The sequence below is a fragment of the Phaseolus vulgaris genome, chromosome 10, assembly GCF_051622355.1.
Source record: "Phaseolus vulgaris cultivar YP4 chromosome 10, ASM5162235v1, whole genome shotgun sequence".
NCBI classification, from domain to species: Eukaryota; Viridiplantae; Streptophyta; class Magnoliopsida; order Fabales; family Fabaceae; genus Phaseolus; species Phaseolus vulgaris.
This window is the reverse complement of record NC_143507.1, coordinates 3,469,731-3,487,150: the sequence shown is the minus strand read 5'-3', so window position 1 is coordinate 3,487,150 and position 17,420 is coordinate 3,469,731. Positions and strand designations below refer to the sequence as shown.

Genomic DNA, 17,420 nt, shown 5'->3' with positions numbered 1-17,420 from the left:
AGTCTGTCCATTTTGGCAGTACTGCTAAAAGGTAAAAAATGATAGGGGGTATCATAAGCACCATATGTTGTCTCTCAAAACAACGATATTAGGACAAACTTATGATATCAACAAAATTAACCACTTTCCTTGATTATGATGAATTAGGTAATTAAATCTTACAAATAAGAGTGAAATCCAGTATTGTTGATGAAGTCACATGATATTGACCATTTAATTGTCCATTTTACCTTTTTTAGCATTGAGCGTGTAGGGATCCACCCTCAATTATCTAAATCAAGCATCTCAACATCTGAAAAGCAATCAACTCCATTGCCGCCACCGACAACAAATTTTTTTCAATCTAAAGCATTACCAGACAAGCTTCCTTTCTTCTGGTTCAAAGAAGGGTGCATGGTCCAGTTATCATGAACAGGGTTGTATGATTCAACTGCACAGATAGAAGATAAAAGGGTTGTCAAAACTTCATCTCATTCCAAAATATAACTAATTGAAAAGCACAGCTACTCATACTTGTGTCATACCAAATATAACCATTTCCACCACCAAAAACATAAATTCCACCATTCAACCGCACAACTGAAGCATATGAACGAACTAAGTTCATAGGCTTACAAGGTTTGATCACACTCTGAGAAGTACAATACAAATCCATAGTTGCTAACCATAATTTTCCATCTAAATCTCCAATTAAAGCCAGAACAAATGTGTTCACAAGAGGCAAAGGTGACAGAGAACAGAGAATCTACCTCTGGTTTGACCCTACAACTCAATACCACATATATTCAGTGCTATGGAACATGTACCAGATTATGTATATTAAAGCCAGAACTAAATCTATGCAAAGCCAGAACTTCACCTGGTTGTAATTCTCCTAAGCAGAGAATTCCTGTGAGCTTGACCTCTGCATCTATTTTTCCATCCTGCAAGAAAATAAAGAATTAAAGGGACAACCTCCATTCTTTATCTGTTGTTGAATACCAAGGATTCTTCAATACCTTAGTTACTTAATCTTCCACACAGTTTGTGCTATCTGCATTGTCTTCTATGTAATGCGTTTGTTATGATTATTTCGATTGAAGCACATACTTGTTATCAATTACATGGTGTGCTTTGAGATGGTGAATTACCAGATAGTTCTGGTTCTTTTGATGGGTGGTGGCAGCTAAACAAAACCTCAATCATAATAGAAGCGTCAGAGTATATCCAAGAGTTAAAGCAAAAGGTGGAAGAATTGAATCAAGACATAGCTAATGCAAAGACTTCAAGTGACCAAAATTTTTTGCCTATGGTATTTTCTCAATCACTGTAAAAATTAACAGCTTCCACATATGTATGTGTTCATTTAAAAGTTGATATCTTATATAAATGGATTTGATTGATATCGTTGAATGCAAGGAAAAAATCTAAGATACCTTGAGATAGGTCTGAATCTCCTCTCGCTCGTGGTCGTTAGCAATTCGCACGACATCTTCGATCCTCTTTTTGACGGAAGAAGTGCCTGATTGGAATAAGAACAAACGAAATGAAATTGAATTGTACAAAAATAGAATCGTGTAATTCAATTGGGAATAAAGGGAGAGAACAAAGACCTGGTTGAGCATTGATGTGGCGCGTGAGAAGAGGTTGACGAAAAACGGGTTATGGTGAAGCAGGTAAGGACTTAGTTAAACGAAGAAAGAAATTTAGAGATTTGGAATGAGGAAGAAGCAAAAGATTTTGGGAAGAGGATATCAACGGGTTTTGAAAAATTGAAACTCTGAACAAGCGTGGGAAATGAATTTTTTTAGGGGGAAAATTAAAGTAAATCTGATGGAGGGAGAAAAACGTGAAAGTAAAAATAAGGCACGTTGTATAAAATGACAGTTGAAAATGTCATATTTTAAATATGAAATGTGACGGTTATTTAAATGTCATATTATACTGTTAATTATGACGGTTTTTAATAACTGACATATTAAAACTGTCATTATTTACATAATTTTTTGTAGTGTCTCCCAATGGAAAGGATTTGCATAAATAAGGTGGTGACATTTGTCATAGTCTCATTTGAAAGATTTTGAGAGACTTTCTCCTATAAATAGGAATCTCTTGTACATGACTTTTAACTTTTATTTGATTAATGAAATGTTGTCCAAATTTTGAGACACTTATACTTGTTCAAAGTTCTCTCTAGAGTTGTCTTCTTGCTAGACAATTTTATAGACTCCTCCTAGTAGTGTTGGCACAACCTCACTCTAGAAATTAACTGTTAGTCGAATATCACTTAGATTCACCATGATAATTTTCATCTCTTTCAAAATTTCTACAATATCATTTATCATCCATAGAAGATATTCAAAATAGAACAATGAAGAGGAAGATTTACATTTGAATGCAAATCCGGATTGCATAAGTTTTTTCTTGCTGCCAGAATTTTGCAAGTTTGTGTGCTAGGTTAAAAATATTATTATGAGTTGAATACGCGTTGAAATTGCATGAAATTTTGGATTTGAGAATTTCAATATGTTAATAAACATGTGTTAAAAAGGCGCGTCCATAATCAAAATAGAAAAAAAAATGAGAAATCGCAAAAGTCTGGATGTTAAGTGCAGAAAAATCTTGAGCGAAACTTTGTGTTTCCTTTCGTTGTTTAAATTGTTTCAATTAATTCAACATGCAATTTGTTCCAAAGTTTTTACGATTGTATTACATATCATGTTAGCAAGTTGTGGAAAAAAATTTGGGAACATAATTTGCCTAGAAAGTTTTGCATAAAATTTGGAAGAAGCACTTGTCACTTACATGTTATGCATTGCCCCAAAACCAATTGTTCATCTCATAGTTCTAGAAATTTCTTAGGGCAAGAAACTTTACCCATCCTACTAGACCAAACACTTTATCTAGAGGATAGACACCACATTCCAGATTTTCAAAGTTGAGATGTTTTCCTGGAATGAGTTGTGGTTCTGAAAATATCAACGTCGCCTCACCAGAGTTGGAGATTGATAGATTTAACTGAGCGATCTCTTGGGAGCCATTTGTCTTCTTTCATTAGGGTTTCAGAGAGGGATTAAAGGAAAAACATATTTCAAAGTTTCAAAGTTTTCTTTCAAGAGAGTGAATGTGTAAAGAAAAGTTTGAGCGTCATGTTAGGTATTTCTTTGAGAAAGTTTGAAACCAAGGTAACAATTTCACTTTTGATAACAATGTGGACGAAAAAGTAGTAACATGGATCACTTAATGTGTATATGTCAGATGCTATCTGTCGAGTCATTTTGAGAAACCTGTATGTGTATTAATGGGCTTGTGGTTTCGTCATTAATACCTTTAATATGTCTTCTATTTAGTAATGATTACTCATTAATAAGTTGTTTCTAATTCAGATGATTCTTACCTTGTGTGTTGCAATTTATTAATGTCAAAATAACATGATAAGTTTAAAAAACATTGCTAGGATAAAATATAATGTCATAAAAAAAACTTTATACTTAATTCAATCTTACAAAATTAATTTATAAAATGACTTTACACTTACTTTTTTTTATATATATATATATATATATATATATATATATTAACGACTTTTATGCAAACCAACTCAAAATCTTGACATTTCCATTTTCAAATTCTTGAGAAACTAAAACTTTTTTCTTATATAAATGTCTCCCGAAAGGATGGAAATAAACTTTAACGTTGCAAAGTTAGTCCAAAAGTTTGTCTTCTCTTTTATATACGTAGATGCTAAAGATTTTATTAATATTTACTTTAAAGAAAATAAAGACTGTGCTTTGTAAATTTACAAAATTAAGTGAGAAAAGGAAAGAACAAAGAAATAAACATTGATACTACTGAAGCTTCCATGAAAACTGTATCTTACCATGTATTTGTACAATAATTGAAGGGTTTCTGAACATTATCTTAAAGGAAAACTTGTATGAAGTGAATACAAGATATTATATTCACGTAAACAATAAATATTATAGTATGCCTTGAAAAGAAAATAAGACAAAGTTTTGTATGAGACTAACCATCATCAAAGGAGTCCATAAAATCTGCGCAAAAGCAATGTGCATTATTTAGTTACATGGCACTACCATAAGATTCAAATAAAGAAATATTCAAAAGCTTGGTGTGAAGCATAATTTGCTGAGGGAAAGAAATGATGAAATTTGGAGTAAAGGGGACAAAAAGAGTGACATGACAAAATTGTCAAAACCTGTTTAACAACTTTTGTTCCCACTTTCGTTCCTGTTTCTCTGATCAACACTTTTTACTTTTCTCACAAAACCTCTTTCTTAAAGGAACAACTACTACCACCCCTCTTACCCTTTTGCACCACTTTAACAGCCTCAAAAAAGACCAAGAAAAATGATAAAGCACCGAACAATAAAAAATACTTGTGTCTCTCACGCACAATCATTGACTTTCTCTTCCACCTAACTTCAAAATTTTGTAACTAATTGAGGGTCATATCAACAGGGAAGAAAATGGTAATTTTTTTGTAGTGATGATTTAATTGATTTAACTGAAATGTTTTACCATGATTAACATATATAACATGTATGTTTTCATTTTTGTTCATTTATATATATATATATATATATATATATAAATGAAGTAAAGAGAAATGAGTCACGTAAAGCAAGCTGTGACCCACAACACAGGCCCATTACTTTGGACAATTGCAATCTATGCAATGAGCACCACCTGTTCAACGAAAATGGCCAAAGAACTCCCCCAACAGCAACAACTCCAACTGGGTCTCTGTCTCTTTCCACACTTCACTGCTACTACTACCTTAAACCCACTACTACTATACTTTTATCTTTCCTTTCACATTCCGTTCTGTTTTACTATCTTGTTTTTTCTCACTTCCTATGGATCGTACTGACAAGCAGCAGCTATCCTTGGTCAAGGGTACAAGGCAAAGATACAATGAATGGTTCGTTTCATGTTTTCTCATACTTCTTTCTATGCTTTTAATTTCCCATGCTTGGCTTTTGTTTTCCTCCTAGACAAGTTGTTGCTTGAAGGGTGAGTTTCTGATTATCCATGTTCTGGCATTCTTATTAGTATCATATGCACTCGGTAGTTTATTTCCTATGTTCAAACTTTTCTTGTATTATCAGTTGGTGATCTGTTGAAAAAGTGGTCTGTGTTTTGTCATGTATTCTTGTAATTATGTTTATTAACTTGGATTCTGCTAGAGACTGTTGCAACCGAACTTGATTTTCTATGGTTCTTCTGAACTTGCTGCTGGAAAGAAATAATCAAAGATCTGTTCTAATATTGTTTATTAGATGATGATGATGATGTAATGTATCTCATGTTCAGCAGATTATCTTCTAAGTGATCAATGAAATATCATGCCTTGTGCTTTTTGCATGGTATGACTTCTTGGTTACTTGGATGATCTGAATTATTTTTGTAAACTGCCTTTTCTGTTTAAATTGATCTTGTTTTGGCTAACATAATTTTTTTCTTTAGCAATTGCTATTGTTCTATACCTAGTAATACAAGTTGAGTTTTTACAATATTTTGCTTTCCTTATTCCTGAATTACAGACATTTGAACGATCACCTTCTTTTCTAAGATTTCTTAGCAAGGCAGGGCTCTTGACAATGTTCATATAAACAAAGACTGTTGAGAATTTAACCAACCAAATTTTGTTGGGGGATGCTTTTATCTTAATTGAGCAAAAAGGTTCACGGGGTTCTCATTTTAAAAAGATTTTTCTTTTCATCTTTTGGGTCGGTCCTCTGGGAGTTAACGCAATTTACTGAAAAAAAATCATATGATGTCACCTTAAAACTGTTACAATATTTGTTCTAGAATGATGGTCGCAAAAGTCGGTTTTGCTAAATCCAGTATCATTTTTCCTTATTCTATCTCCCACTTCCTGTAATTTTAAGAAAACAATGCGATTCATTCTTGTTAGAAGGGAAATGCATATGTAAGTCAAGGAATAAGGGTGATGTTATATGTTTTTTATGTATCTAATTTCGAAAAAAATTCTGTTTTTTCATTCTAAATGCTTTTGAGTGTTTACATCCTTCCAAGCAAAGGAAGGATCAATTATCTTCCTTGCTTTTTGAAATCATTATGATGAGTGAATGGGGGTGTATGAGTTGTTATGATACAAAGTCAACCAAGAGAATTTATCATTTTTATGTTTTGATTGAATGATTCACCCAATGACCTTTTGTAGGATTTTTCGTGATGTACCAAGTGATATAACAATAGAAGTGAATGGAGGAGCATTTTCATTGCACAAGGTTAGTAATTTCTCATATATTTTGGTTTTGTGAGGATTTTAATATGATATGGCAAGGAATATGCAGAATTTCCTCAATGATTGTTCTAATTTTGATTATATTTGCATGAAGTTTCCTCTTGTCTCCAGAAGTGGAAGAATAAGGAGGATAGTTGCAGAAAACAGGGATGATGATATCTCAAGAGTTGTGCTTAATAATCTACCAGGAGGTGCTGAATGCTTTGAGCTGGCAGCAAAATTTTGTTATGGTATTAACTTCGAGATTACATCCACAAATGTTGCTCAGCTATGTTGTGTCTCTGATTACCTTGAAATGACTGAAGACTTTTCAAAAGACAACCTCGGCTCGCGTGCTGAGGAATACCTCGAGAGTGTAGTTTGCAAGAATCTTGAAATGTGTGTTGAAGTCTTGCAACAATGTGAGAGCCTGCTTCCTCTTGCTGATGAGCTAAAAGTAGTTATCCGCTGCATTGATGCAATAGCTTCAAAAGCATGTGCAGAACAAATAGCCTCTAGTTTCTCAAGATTAGAGTATAGCAGCTCTGGCAGGTTACACATGAGTAGGCAAGCCAAATGCGATAGTGACTGGTGGATAGAAGATCTTTCTGTTCTCAGAATTGATATGTATCAAAGAGTCATATCAGCCATGAAATGCCGTGGCGTTCGGCCAGAGAGTATTGGTGCTTCCCTTGTGAATTATGCACAGAAAGAACTGACAAAGAAATCCAGCTTGTGGAATCCATCCAGCCAGACCAAGATTGATTCAGAATCCTCTCTGCATGAAAAGCTTGTGGTTGAGACCATTGTCAGCCTTTTGCCTGTGGAGAAACTTGCTGTTCCAATCAATTTCCTTTTCGGGCTTCTGCGAAGTGCAGTGATGCTTGATTGCACAGTTGCTTCTAGACTTGACTTGGAAAGAAGGATTGGATCACAGCTAGATGTTGCCACCCTTGATGATATTTTGATTCCCTCTTTCAGGCATGCAGGTGATACCTTGTTTGATGTTGACACAGTTCATAGAATTTTGGTAAATTTCTTTCAGCAGGATGATAGTGACGAAGACCCAGAAGATGCATCTTTCTTTGAATCTGACAGCCCTCGTTCACCCTCCCAAACTGCACTAGTTAAAGTGTCAAAACTAGTGGACAACTACCTCGCTGAAATTGCCCCAGATGCAAACCTCAAACTTTCCAAGTTTTTGGTCATTGCAGAAACCTTGCCTGCACATGCCCGCACGGTTCATGATGCTCTATATCGGGCAATTGATATTTACTTAAAAGTATGTTTCATTGTCTTTGCTTTGCTACTTGCAGTGAACAAAACAACAACCTTCATTGTCTCTTATTCTTAAGTTTTGGAAATTTCAGGCCCACCAAGGTTTGTCAGATTTGGACAAGAAAAAGCTATGCAGATTGATTGATTTTCAAAAGCTTTCTCAAGAAGCTGGAGCACACGCTGCGCAAAACGAGCGTCTTCCTCTACAATCAATAGTGCAAGTTCTGTATTTTGAACAGCTAAGACTCAGAAATTCTTTGTCCTGCTCCTTTGGGGAAGATGATCCGAAGCCAATACACCAGTCATGGCGCATAAGTAGTGGTGCACTGAGTGCAGCAATGTCTCCCAGAGACAACTATGCATCACTGAGACGCGAAAACCGTGAGCTTAAACTTGAATTGGCTCGACTAAGAATGAGACTGAATGATCTTGAGAGGGAGCATGCTTGCATGAAGAGGGACATGGCTAAGTCTGGATCGCGTAAATTCATGAGTTCTTTCTCCAAAAAAATTGGTAAGCTTAGTCTTTTTGGGCATAGTTCTTCTAGAGGATCAACTTCCCCATCCAAGAATTCTCATAGAACAGATTCAAAGGTGATTGAGAGAACCTGTGCTAGCACAGAGTAGGCAAAAATGTGTACCTATTATTTTCTTACTCATGGGGCAATTGTAAGTTATACTCATGCTCACACATTCACCACTTTTTGTTTACTTTTCTTCCTTTTTTTTCCCACCTTTATGTCACTACAACTAGATGTTCCTCTTGCTTGCACGTTCAGTTTTAGGAGTTTTAGGGGTATTATAGCGGTTTTTTCCTCGGACGATACATTAACATCCCACCATTTCTATACAATTACATTACTAACTCCTAATACTATTATTTTAATATATTTTCATATTATTTAATTCTAAACTTCCCCTTTATTATATATATTTATTTCTAAACTCATTATATCAAAACTCTGGTTGGAAATCTCACATCAACTAGAGATTAGAGCCTTTCATTGTATATAAGTGGGTGCAAACCTCACCCCATGAGCCGGTTCTGTGGGGTTCAATTAGGCTTAAAGTTCATTTTGTAATATGGTATCATAGTCATTCCGAGCCTATCCTAGCGAGTGTTTGTTGGGCTTATTAGGCCACCCGCTATCGGGTCGTTATCGGACTACCCATAATATATAGTCTCACGCACAAATTGGCAGTCTCGGCGTGGGAGGTGTGTTGAAGATCTCACATCGACTAGAGATGACAACATTTCATTGTATTTAAGTTCACTTCGTAATAACTCTAAAGGCTGTTAAATTATTATTTTCTTTTTTCCTCAAATGGTATAATTCAATTTGTATTTTTTGAAATGGACAATTTTTTTATTTTGTGTATATAAAGTACAACTTTAATGAAATTTGATATAACCGAACTTAACAAGTACAACTTAATAAAAAAATATTATCTATTTGATAGTAACAACTTTGTTCCCGTATGCCAATACAGTCCCACATCGTTCAGGAATCGAGGCCAATGGCAGTTTATTGGCATACGGGAACAAAAATATTATCTATTTCATAAAATATCAAATGAAATTACACAATTTACAAAAAAAAGGGATTACGGCACTAGCTTTGTTTGACTTTTATATATATATATATATATATATATATATATATATATATATATATATATATATATATATATATATATATCGGGTTAAAAGAAAAATAAACTAGGTTAAAAGAAGAGACTCATTAAATATGTAATGCTTCCACCTATAATTTTTTAGCTAATGGTAAGTAAAATAGACTTTATTTACTTAATTTGCCAATAACTTCAATATCATTATTGTCTAACTATTTATATTCTAGCAAAGTGGATATAATTGTGTTATCTTTTCTCCCTGCATCTCACTGCTACACAAACTAGTATGTTTTTAACTGAAGGCTTTTTTAAAAGTTAATTTAAAGGTGGTTTAAGAAAATAATTTTTGTTTTTAACAAATTCAAAGGAAGTCTAGTAAAATACGTTCTCTCATAGCACATAACTGTTGGTGTCTTTGTTGTTGTCATTATCGTTCTTGTGTCATCATCGTTGTTCCATTTGTTATTATAAAAAAAAACAAGAAAAAGAAGTTATTCTAAAAAAAATTGTTTTGAAAAGTTTGTTATGTAAATTATGTTTTGATTCTTGTTTACAACGTATTTCATGTGTTTTTGGAAAAATTACATTCTAAAAAGATTGTTTCGAAAGTAGCATTATCATTTCAAAAAGTTGTTTCAAAAATTATTTTTGAAGAATTGTTCTAAGATGATTTTTTATGTGTTTCAGAAAATTTACTTGAAAATTGTTTTTGAAAAATTCTGCTCGAGAAAGCATGATTCAAAAATCATATTCTACAAATTTTGAAAAACTTATTTTAAAATATTTTTAAAACAAGTAATTCAAAATCACTTTTATCATGTGTTTCAAGATAAAGTAGATTCGTTAGTTCTTTCTCTCATTCAAATAGATTTCTTATTCATGACAAACTTCCACTCTCACTTTCCGTTATTCTAATCCCCGAATTTTGTCACCGCAGAAGTTTTTGACGGACTCAAGGAAAACAACCTCGGGAAGGCATTCTTCAAAGCCCTCTCCTCACTCAATTATCTTCCCAGAACAAAACATCCTTCCCAGTACCCACCTTCCAATTGATGGCTTCTTCGAAATTCTGACCCCAACCTTCCAAGCTCCAGACCTCCCTCAAGTCTTTCCACCAAAGAGAATCTTTGTTATCTTTCCCTCCCTCTCTCAGACTTCTCCATCCCCCGTACTTGGAGTTAATAACCTTCTTTCACAAACCACCCTTATCCGACCCTAGACATCATATCCACTTACCTAGTAACGCCAAATTAAAGGTCCTTAAGTTCATAATCCCAAGACCACCATCCTCACGAGCTTTGCATACCTTTTTCCAAGAAGCCCAATCAACCTTTCTTCCATCGGAACCCCACCTATTACAAAGTGAACTTTAAGCCTAACTCAACTCCATAAAATCGGCTAATGAGGTTAAGGTTTGCACCCACTTATATACAATGAAATCTCCATTTTTTTTATTTTTTTTTAAACTGAAAACAAAGGATATGAGAATGAATATCTCTTATTTCTTATTATTCAAATCAAAACAAATGGTCTGAATATATACAAGTAGTATACTCATTCTAGGGTTTAACTAAAGAAGGAAATAATATAATTAGAAAAGACACCCAATTTTTTTTCTCTATAAAGAGAAACAACTGATAGTTAGACAAGACTCTCAATTAATATTAGGATCCTTCTGTAACTCTGGTATCCGTATCCTTTAATACCCCGCCACAAGCTGGAGAGCAAATATTGATGACACCCAGTTTGGAACAAATATTCTTAAAAGATTGAGAACTTAAAGCTTTGGTATAAATATCAGCCAATTGCTCTGTGGTGGAAATAGGAAACAAATGGATGAGGCCATTCTTTAATTTTTCCCTGACCACGTGACAATCTATATGTTTTGTATGTTCGTGAAATACTAGATTTGCTGCAATGTATCTTGTTGAGTCATTGTCACAGTATAAAAGAGATGGTTGCTCAAAAGGAACTTTGAAATCTTGAAGAAGATAAGTTAGCCATTAAATTTCACATGTAACAGTGGCCATTGCCCTGTATTCAGCTTCACAAGAACTCTTTGATATTGTTCCTTGCTTCTTTGATTTCCAAGATATGAGAGAATTCCCAAGATACACACTAAAACCAGTCACTGATTGTCTTGAATCACTGCAGGTGCCCCAATCAGTATCACAAAAGGCTTTGAGATGAACAGAAGTAGTGGAAGAGAAAAATAGACCACTTGGAGCCCCTTTGATATATCTAAGAATTCTAATCGCTGCATTATAGTGAACAATTGTAGGCTTAGCAAGAAATTGAGAAAGTTGTTGCACAGAAAATGTTATGTCAGGTCGGGTATTAATGAGATACATAAGTCTTCCATTCAATCTTTTGTAGGCTTGAATATCTGTGAAAGGAATACTTCCAGTAGAAGAGAATTTCTCATGATTATCAATAGGAGTGGGTGCAGTTTTGCAGGCTAAAAGACCTGCATCGGTTAATAATTCCAATGCATATTTCCTTTGATTTACCATTATTTCTGTCTTACTTCTTGCTACTTCTAGACCAAGAAAGTATCTTAAATTCCCAAGATCTTTAATTTTGAATGTCTGATTTAAGGCTTGTTTGATTCGAACAATCTCTTCTTTATCATTTCCTACCAATATTATATCATCCACATATACCAATAATGTTGTAAAAGATCCTTCAGAAGAATCAATGAACAAGGAATGATCATTCATAGATTGAGTATATCCCATAGAAAGCAAAAATGATGACAATTTGGCAAACCATTCTCTGTTGGCTTGTTTAAGGCCATACAAAACCTTTTTTAGTTTACAAACTTTTCCTGGTGGAATAGAAGTAAATCCAGGAGGAGCAACCATGTATACTTCTTCTTTCAAATCTCCATGTAAAAAGGCATTGCTTATGTCTAATTGTTTCATAATTCCTTTGGATACTCATGATCTTGTTTGCCAATGCAACATGCATTTTAAATAGAGATAGATAGAATAATGGGATAGAAGACTATACTGACTTAATAAAGTAAATCCTCCCCGCCAAAGACAAGAATCTACCTTTCCACTACTCAATCTTCTCTTCAGTCTATCAATCACTCAAACTCAAAACCCCTTTCTCTTATGACACCCACCTACCGGCATATCCAAGTATATAAAAGGAGTTGTCATCACTTTGCTGGTAATCTTTGGATCAAGTGTTAATCTCTAATAGGACTTACTTAATATGAGTCTTCCGGAAGGCATCGAATGTTATTATGTTTGTTGAATATCCTGGATGTGTAGATCCTTGTGAGATCTATGTGGTTGCTTTATGTTAGGATTTGAAGAAGATTGAAAATTTCTAAAATTGATTCATGTAATTTGGTTTTCCCTTTTGATTTAATTGCGCATATTATAAAATTTCATTTTCACTAGCTTACCCTTACTTTTCTTGCTGTGTTGTGTACTGCGATGATTGTTCTATGTACACGAGCAAATGATCATACAGGTGTAGGAGGTCCTAAAAAGCTTTAGGATGTTTTAAACTTTATATTGTAGATGTTTGTATTTTTATAAGTCGTAATCTTGTAATATGAATATTTTGAAATACTCCAAATTTATATAGAAATCAGTAAAACCTTCCTTATAAAGCCTTACTTATTAAGGCACGAACACACCTTTACCACAATTTATTCAAAGCCACCACTAACAACTAAGCAACCGCAATAAAAGATTTGAAGTTCAATCTTTGAAGATGGAAAGAGAAACAATATTGAAACATAATGGGTTATTTATTCGGATTACAGGTTTATGTTGGGTTAACTCTTAAAAATAACTTCTATTTTACTTTGGAATAAATGAAATAAATATGGAAAATTATTATTTTTATAATAAACTACAGCTTTATATAGTTTACTATTAAATTTTAATAAAAAATATCATACCAAAAATAAAATTTAAAATATATACATACAAAATTATAAATATTAAAACTCTAATTTTAAATTGGCTTAGATATCCATAAAATTATAATTCACTACCCGAACTATTATTATCCATTTTACCAACTTTATTTGTCTAATATTATCCACACTCACTATTTACTTGAAATTTCTGTGAATATGATAAGGTCTAAAAGTATATATATATATATATATATATATATATATATATATATATATATATATATATATATATAATATCTAAAATGTAGAACACATAGAGAGATCTATATATTATATAATTATAAATTATATAAATTGATAATAAAGATTTATGTGTATAAATATAATTAAGTTTTTTTAGAAGAAAAATATTTTTTATGACTGGTTCAAAAGAATTTTTTCTTATTTTTATAATCATAATAAAAATTTATACAATAAATTTAAATTTTTGGAAAATTAATATATTTTTTCTTTTTAAAATTGTGTTATAATCGTACTAGAATTGTCAAAAATCCAATCAATATTTTTTGAATTGGACATTTTTTCAATACGTGTTTTATGAATGTCATTGTCCGATACATGTTTTACGAGTGTCATTGTCCGATACGTGTGTCCGACACAGACACACTATTTAAGAAGCATATGATGAGGCCTGATTTAAATGATTAAAAATAAATTCATAAAAGACATTTATTATTTTCTTTAAAAAATCATTGCGAAAATAGAAAATAAGATTCAAATGTAAAATTCACAATTATATAAGGAAATTTGACCTAAATAAATTTATGAGTCAATAAAGTTCAACTAAATTGTTTCGACAAGCGTATTGAAAAGTTTGTATGGGTGGGTTGGTAAGGAAAAACCTTCACTTACCAACCGATTATAGCCGTGGCCAACCAACCAAAGTTTCCTATTAATTTCTCACCAACCACGTTGTGCAATTCATTCTCACCAACTACCTCCATTCTCCTCTTATTCAAATCCTCTCAACTCTCCTCTCATCAGTATTGCTGCAATTTCTGCTCAACAATGGCTGGTCAGCGCAGCAAGGTCTTCACTTTGGCTGAGGTTTCTCAGCACAATAATGTCCAAGATTGTTGGCTTGTCATTCATGGCAAGGTATTTTGCCTTCTGCTTTCTGGGTTTCCATTTTTTCTTTGATTCTTTGCGAATTATGGTGTTTTCAGTTTAACGGAACCATGTTCATTCTGTTGGGTTGGCTGATGCCGTTTCAAAATTTTACTTTGCGAACTTAATTTTCTTTGTCCAAACTAACTGGATGATTGGACTTGTTAGATCTGTCAAAGAGCTGAGATTTGTTTCGATTTGAAGCATATAAAGTGTTTCTTGTAATGTTTTTTTCTTTTTCTTTTTTCGTTTCTAAGATGTAAGAAACCTATAAATTGTATTGTACCTGACTCTGGTAGTGATTGATGACATTAATTGTCTGAATGGTATACTTGTTTTTTTGAAGTTCGGTTTCTCAATTGTTAATCTGGACTTGTGTAGGTATTTCACTATATATTCAGGTTGCACGCACATGTCTTGTTCTGGATCATGATTGGGATGATGAAATGTTGGTGGTTTTTTGTTAGGATTCATGGTGCTTTTAGCCCAATCTCTAAATTTTGGTTTTATTTCCCAAATTTTTATAACAATGGTATACTTGTAGCCTTGATATTTTTGTGAAATATCCCAACTTTAGTTTCTGTACAGGGAAAAACTGTTAGTTTTGGTGACTACCTTTTGGGCTTTTAAAAAAAAATACAGGAACAACAACTATTGGTTTCAAAAGTAAGGGAGTAAATGTAAAACCAAGATTTGGTATTTTTCGAGTAACTAAAATCACCATTAACCGCTAGTTATTATGATTATATTATACTGAAAATGAACTGAGTTTGGATGGAATATCTGGCGAATAGAGTGTTATTCATAATTAGGTTGTGTAGGTTTCTTAAAATGCTTTTATGCCATGTTGTGTTATTCATTGTCTTTAAGGCAATGTTTGTGAGTAAACAGTTGTTTTGAAATGAAGTATGAAACTTGTAAACTCTGGAAATAGGAAAATTCTTTCACTATTTCCCCATAAACATTACTTGTAATTTACCTCTTTTTAGTTGTGCATTCTGTCCATCGTACATCAAGAAAAAGCTTTGGATTTTTTTTGGGGATTTACTGACTCTTGACATTGTCTTTGTGCATGACTCTCTCTTTCCATTTGTAGTGTCTTTGTCCATTGAAGTACACAGGAATAATATGTCGGAATGGTTGGGATTCAATTCCACATTCTCGTAGATCATAATAATTTCTGACAATTTTGTGATGCTACGGAGTACTGAGTCATGTGCCAGTTAGGTTTAAGAAATTAGGCAGAATAAAATTGTGCCATTTGTAGACTTCTCAGGGCAGAGATTTAGGTTCAGATTTGATAAACTTCTCTACAAGTACTTGTAAGAAGAAAAGAGAGGTCAAATAAATCACACACTTTCTAACATTGTAAGACTCTTTTTAAGGGCTGACATCCAAGGCACTTTTAACTCTATTGCCACTTATCCGGTAGTAGCCCTTTCCTTAGCCACTCTCAACAGAAAACATCAATTGTTAGCACTTAAGTACAAAAGGAGAACCTAACCCACTAATCCATTAGGTGGGAGAAGTTCTAAGTTAAAGTGTCACATCAAGTAGTTTATCCTACTCAAAATGGAATTACTAACTAGCTTTTGAAAAAGTTAAGGTGTATATCAAGTGATTGTAACTTATGAGAGGAATTTGATTCATTTTATCTGACCCGGGGGTAGCCCTTTCCATAGCCAACTCTCAAAAAAAGCATCAATTGTTAGTACTTAGCACAAAATGAGATCTAATGCCTAACCCACTGATCCATTAGGTGGGAGAACTTCAAAGTTTAAGTACCACATCACATCAAGTAGCTTATCCTACTCAAAATGGGATTCCTAACATTGCATTTGAAAGCTAAGGTGCATCAAATGATTGTAACTTGAGAGAAATTTTATTCATTTTATGATTTAATATACTTTTTTTCTTGTTCAAAATGTTTTTTAAAAAGTTTATCCAAACTGGCCACTGGTGGATGGAATTAAAACTAAAAGCTTTCCATGTAATATATGCTAGTTGATTAGGAATCTTGTGTTTAGGTGGCATCTCTTCCTCTCCCTCACCATATCTTTGTGGAACAGGTTTATAATGTGACAAAGTTCTTGGAGGACCACCCTGGTGGTGATGATGTTCTGTTGTCTTCCACAGGTATCAAACATTGTCTCTGAATGCATTTAAATTGTTCATCATTCCTCATGATCTCAGCTAAGTGGGACTTCTGCAAATGCCTTATAGTACTCCAAATGACACATGTTTGCAGGGAAGGATGCAACTAATGATTTTGAGGATATTGGTCACAGCACCAGTGCTGTAGCCATGATGGATGAGTTCTATGTTGGAGACATTGATACATCATCCATCCCCAGCAAGGTTAAGTACACTCCTCCCAAGCAACCTCACTATAACCAGGACAAGACACCAGAGTTCATCATCAGGATCCTCCAGTTTCTAGTTCCCTTGTTTATCTTGGGTTTGGCAGTCGGTATTCGTTTCTACACCAAATCAAAATGATCATCTAACTGCAAGAGGGCATGAATTGTGCTTCTTTCCAATAATGTATGCAATGATAGGCGGTTGTGGGATATGAATTGTGCTTCTTTCCCTTTTCAATGTAATTTGTTGTTAAATATCACACCATCTTTCTGTCATTAATTTTGCTAAAGGAGTATTGTATCTTCAGCGGTTCAAACTTCTAAATTTTTGGTGATTCTCATAAACTGCTTTTTGAAAAATGTTATGCTTAAGTTCCATTTTCATCATAAACTTGTGGCCGTAATGGAAGTTAGAAGAATCTTATGATCTATCTCATTTTAGTGAACAATTCCATTGGCAATTTGGCATGCTCTATGAATGCACTCTTTGTTAATACTGATACAGTCTAAATCTCAATACTCGCATAGTTATTGTTAAACCATCTTTTCGCGAGGTCTTTAGAATGACCAAAAAGGAAGCAAAATTAGGCAAAACATGCCTTTTATTGACCAAGAAAACACATTTTTGCAAGCATGTCTCTTATTTGCTTGGTTCCCAGCATGGCCTAGCTACTTAATATTCTTTTAGGTGTGTACATTTCACTCCTAAAAGTTAATTATACGTGATGAATGCAAATATCTTATAAACTTAGTTCACTTCATTTTAACTGTAAATGCACTCCTTTTTTAAATTTACTTATCTTGATTTTAAGACTTTAAATCCGTCTAGTTATATATCGTTTCAGAAA

General features: G+C 33.5%; 2 protein-coding genes and 1 long non-coding RNA gene across 8 annotated transcripts; 2 read left to right on the top strand and 1 right to left on the bottom strand.

The window, feature by feature from the left end:
- Positions 1 to 213: 213 nt before the first annotated feature.
- LOC137826641 (uncharacterized) lies at positions 214 to 1,772 on the bottom strand. 5 transcript variants are annotated; one of them, XR_016516397.1, is made up of 6 exons: positions 1,593 to 1,772; positions 1,416 to 1,501; positions 860 to 1,165; positions 750 to 762; positions 525 to 631; positions 214 to 430 (listed from the first exon to the last, which is right to left on the bottom strand). It is a non-coding gene; the product is annotated as an uncharacterized LOC137826641 (long non-coding RNA). The 5 variants fall into 5 exon arrangements; XR_016516398.1 differs by having other exon boundaries at positions 525 to 762; positions 860 to 1,176; XR_016516399.1 differs by having other exon boundaries at positions 616 to 762.
- Positions 1,773 to 4,600: 2,828 nt separating this feature from the next.
- LOC137818929 (Phototropic-responsive NPH3 family protein) lies at positions 4,601 to 8,241 on the top strand. Of its 2 annotated transcripts, none has more exons than XM_068622593.2 (4): positions 4,601 to 4,924; positions 6,191 to 6,257; positions 6,369 to 7,535; positions 7,624 to 8,241. In XM_068622593.2, exons 1-4 carry the CDS (start codon positions 4,860 to 4,862, stop codon positions 8,155 to 8,157), a joined length of 1,833 nt encoding a protein of 610 aa, XP_068478694.1. In that variant the 5' UTR covers positions 4,601 to 4,859; the 3' UTR covers positions 8,158 to 8,241. The 2 variants fall into 2 exon arrangements, with proteins under 2 accessions (XP_068478694.1, XP_068478693.1); XM_068622592.1 differs by having other exon boundaries at positions 4,898 to 5,016.
- A 5,630-nt stretch (positions 8,242 to 13,871) lies between these two features.
- Positions 13,872 to 16,963, top strand: LOC137818254 (cytochrome b5). The gene is made up of 3 exons (XM_068621554.2): positions 13,872 to 14,203; positions 16,282 to 16,348; positions 16,461 to 16,963. The coding sequence occupies exons 1-3, from the start codon at positions 14,114 to 14,116 to the stop codon at positions 16,709 to 16,711; spliced, it is 408 nt and encodes a 135-aa protein (XP_068477655.2). The 5' UTR covers positions 13,872 to 14,113; the 3' UTR covers positions 16,712 to 16,963.
- Positions 16,964 to 17,420: the final 457 nt, after the last annotated feature.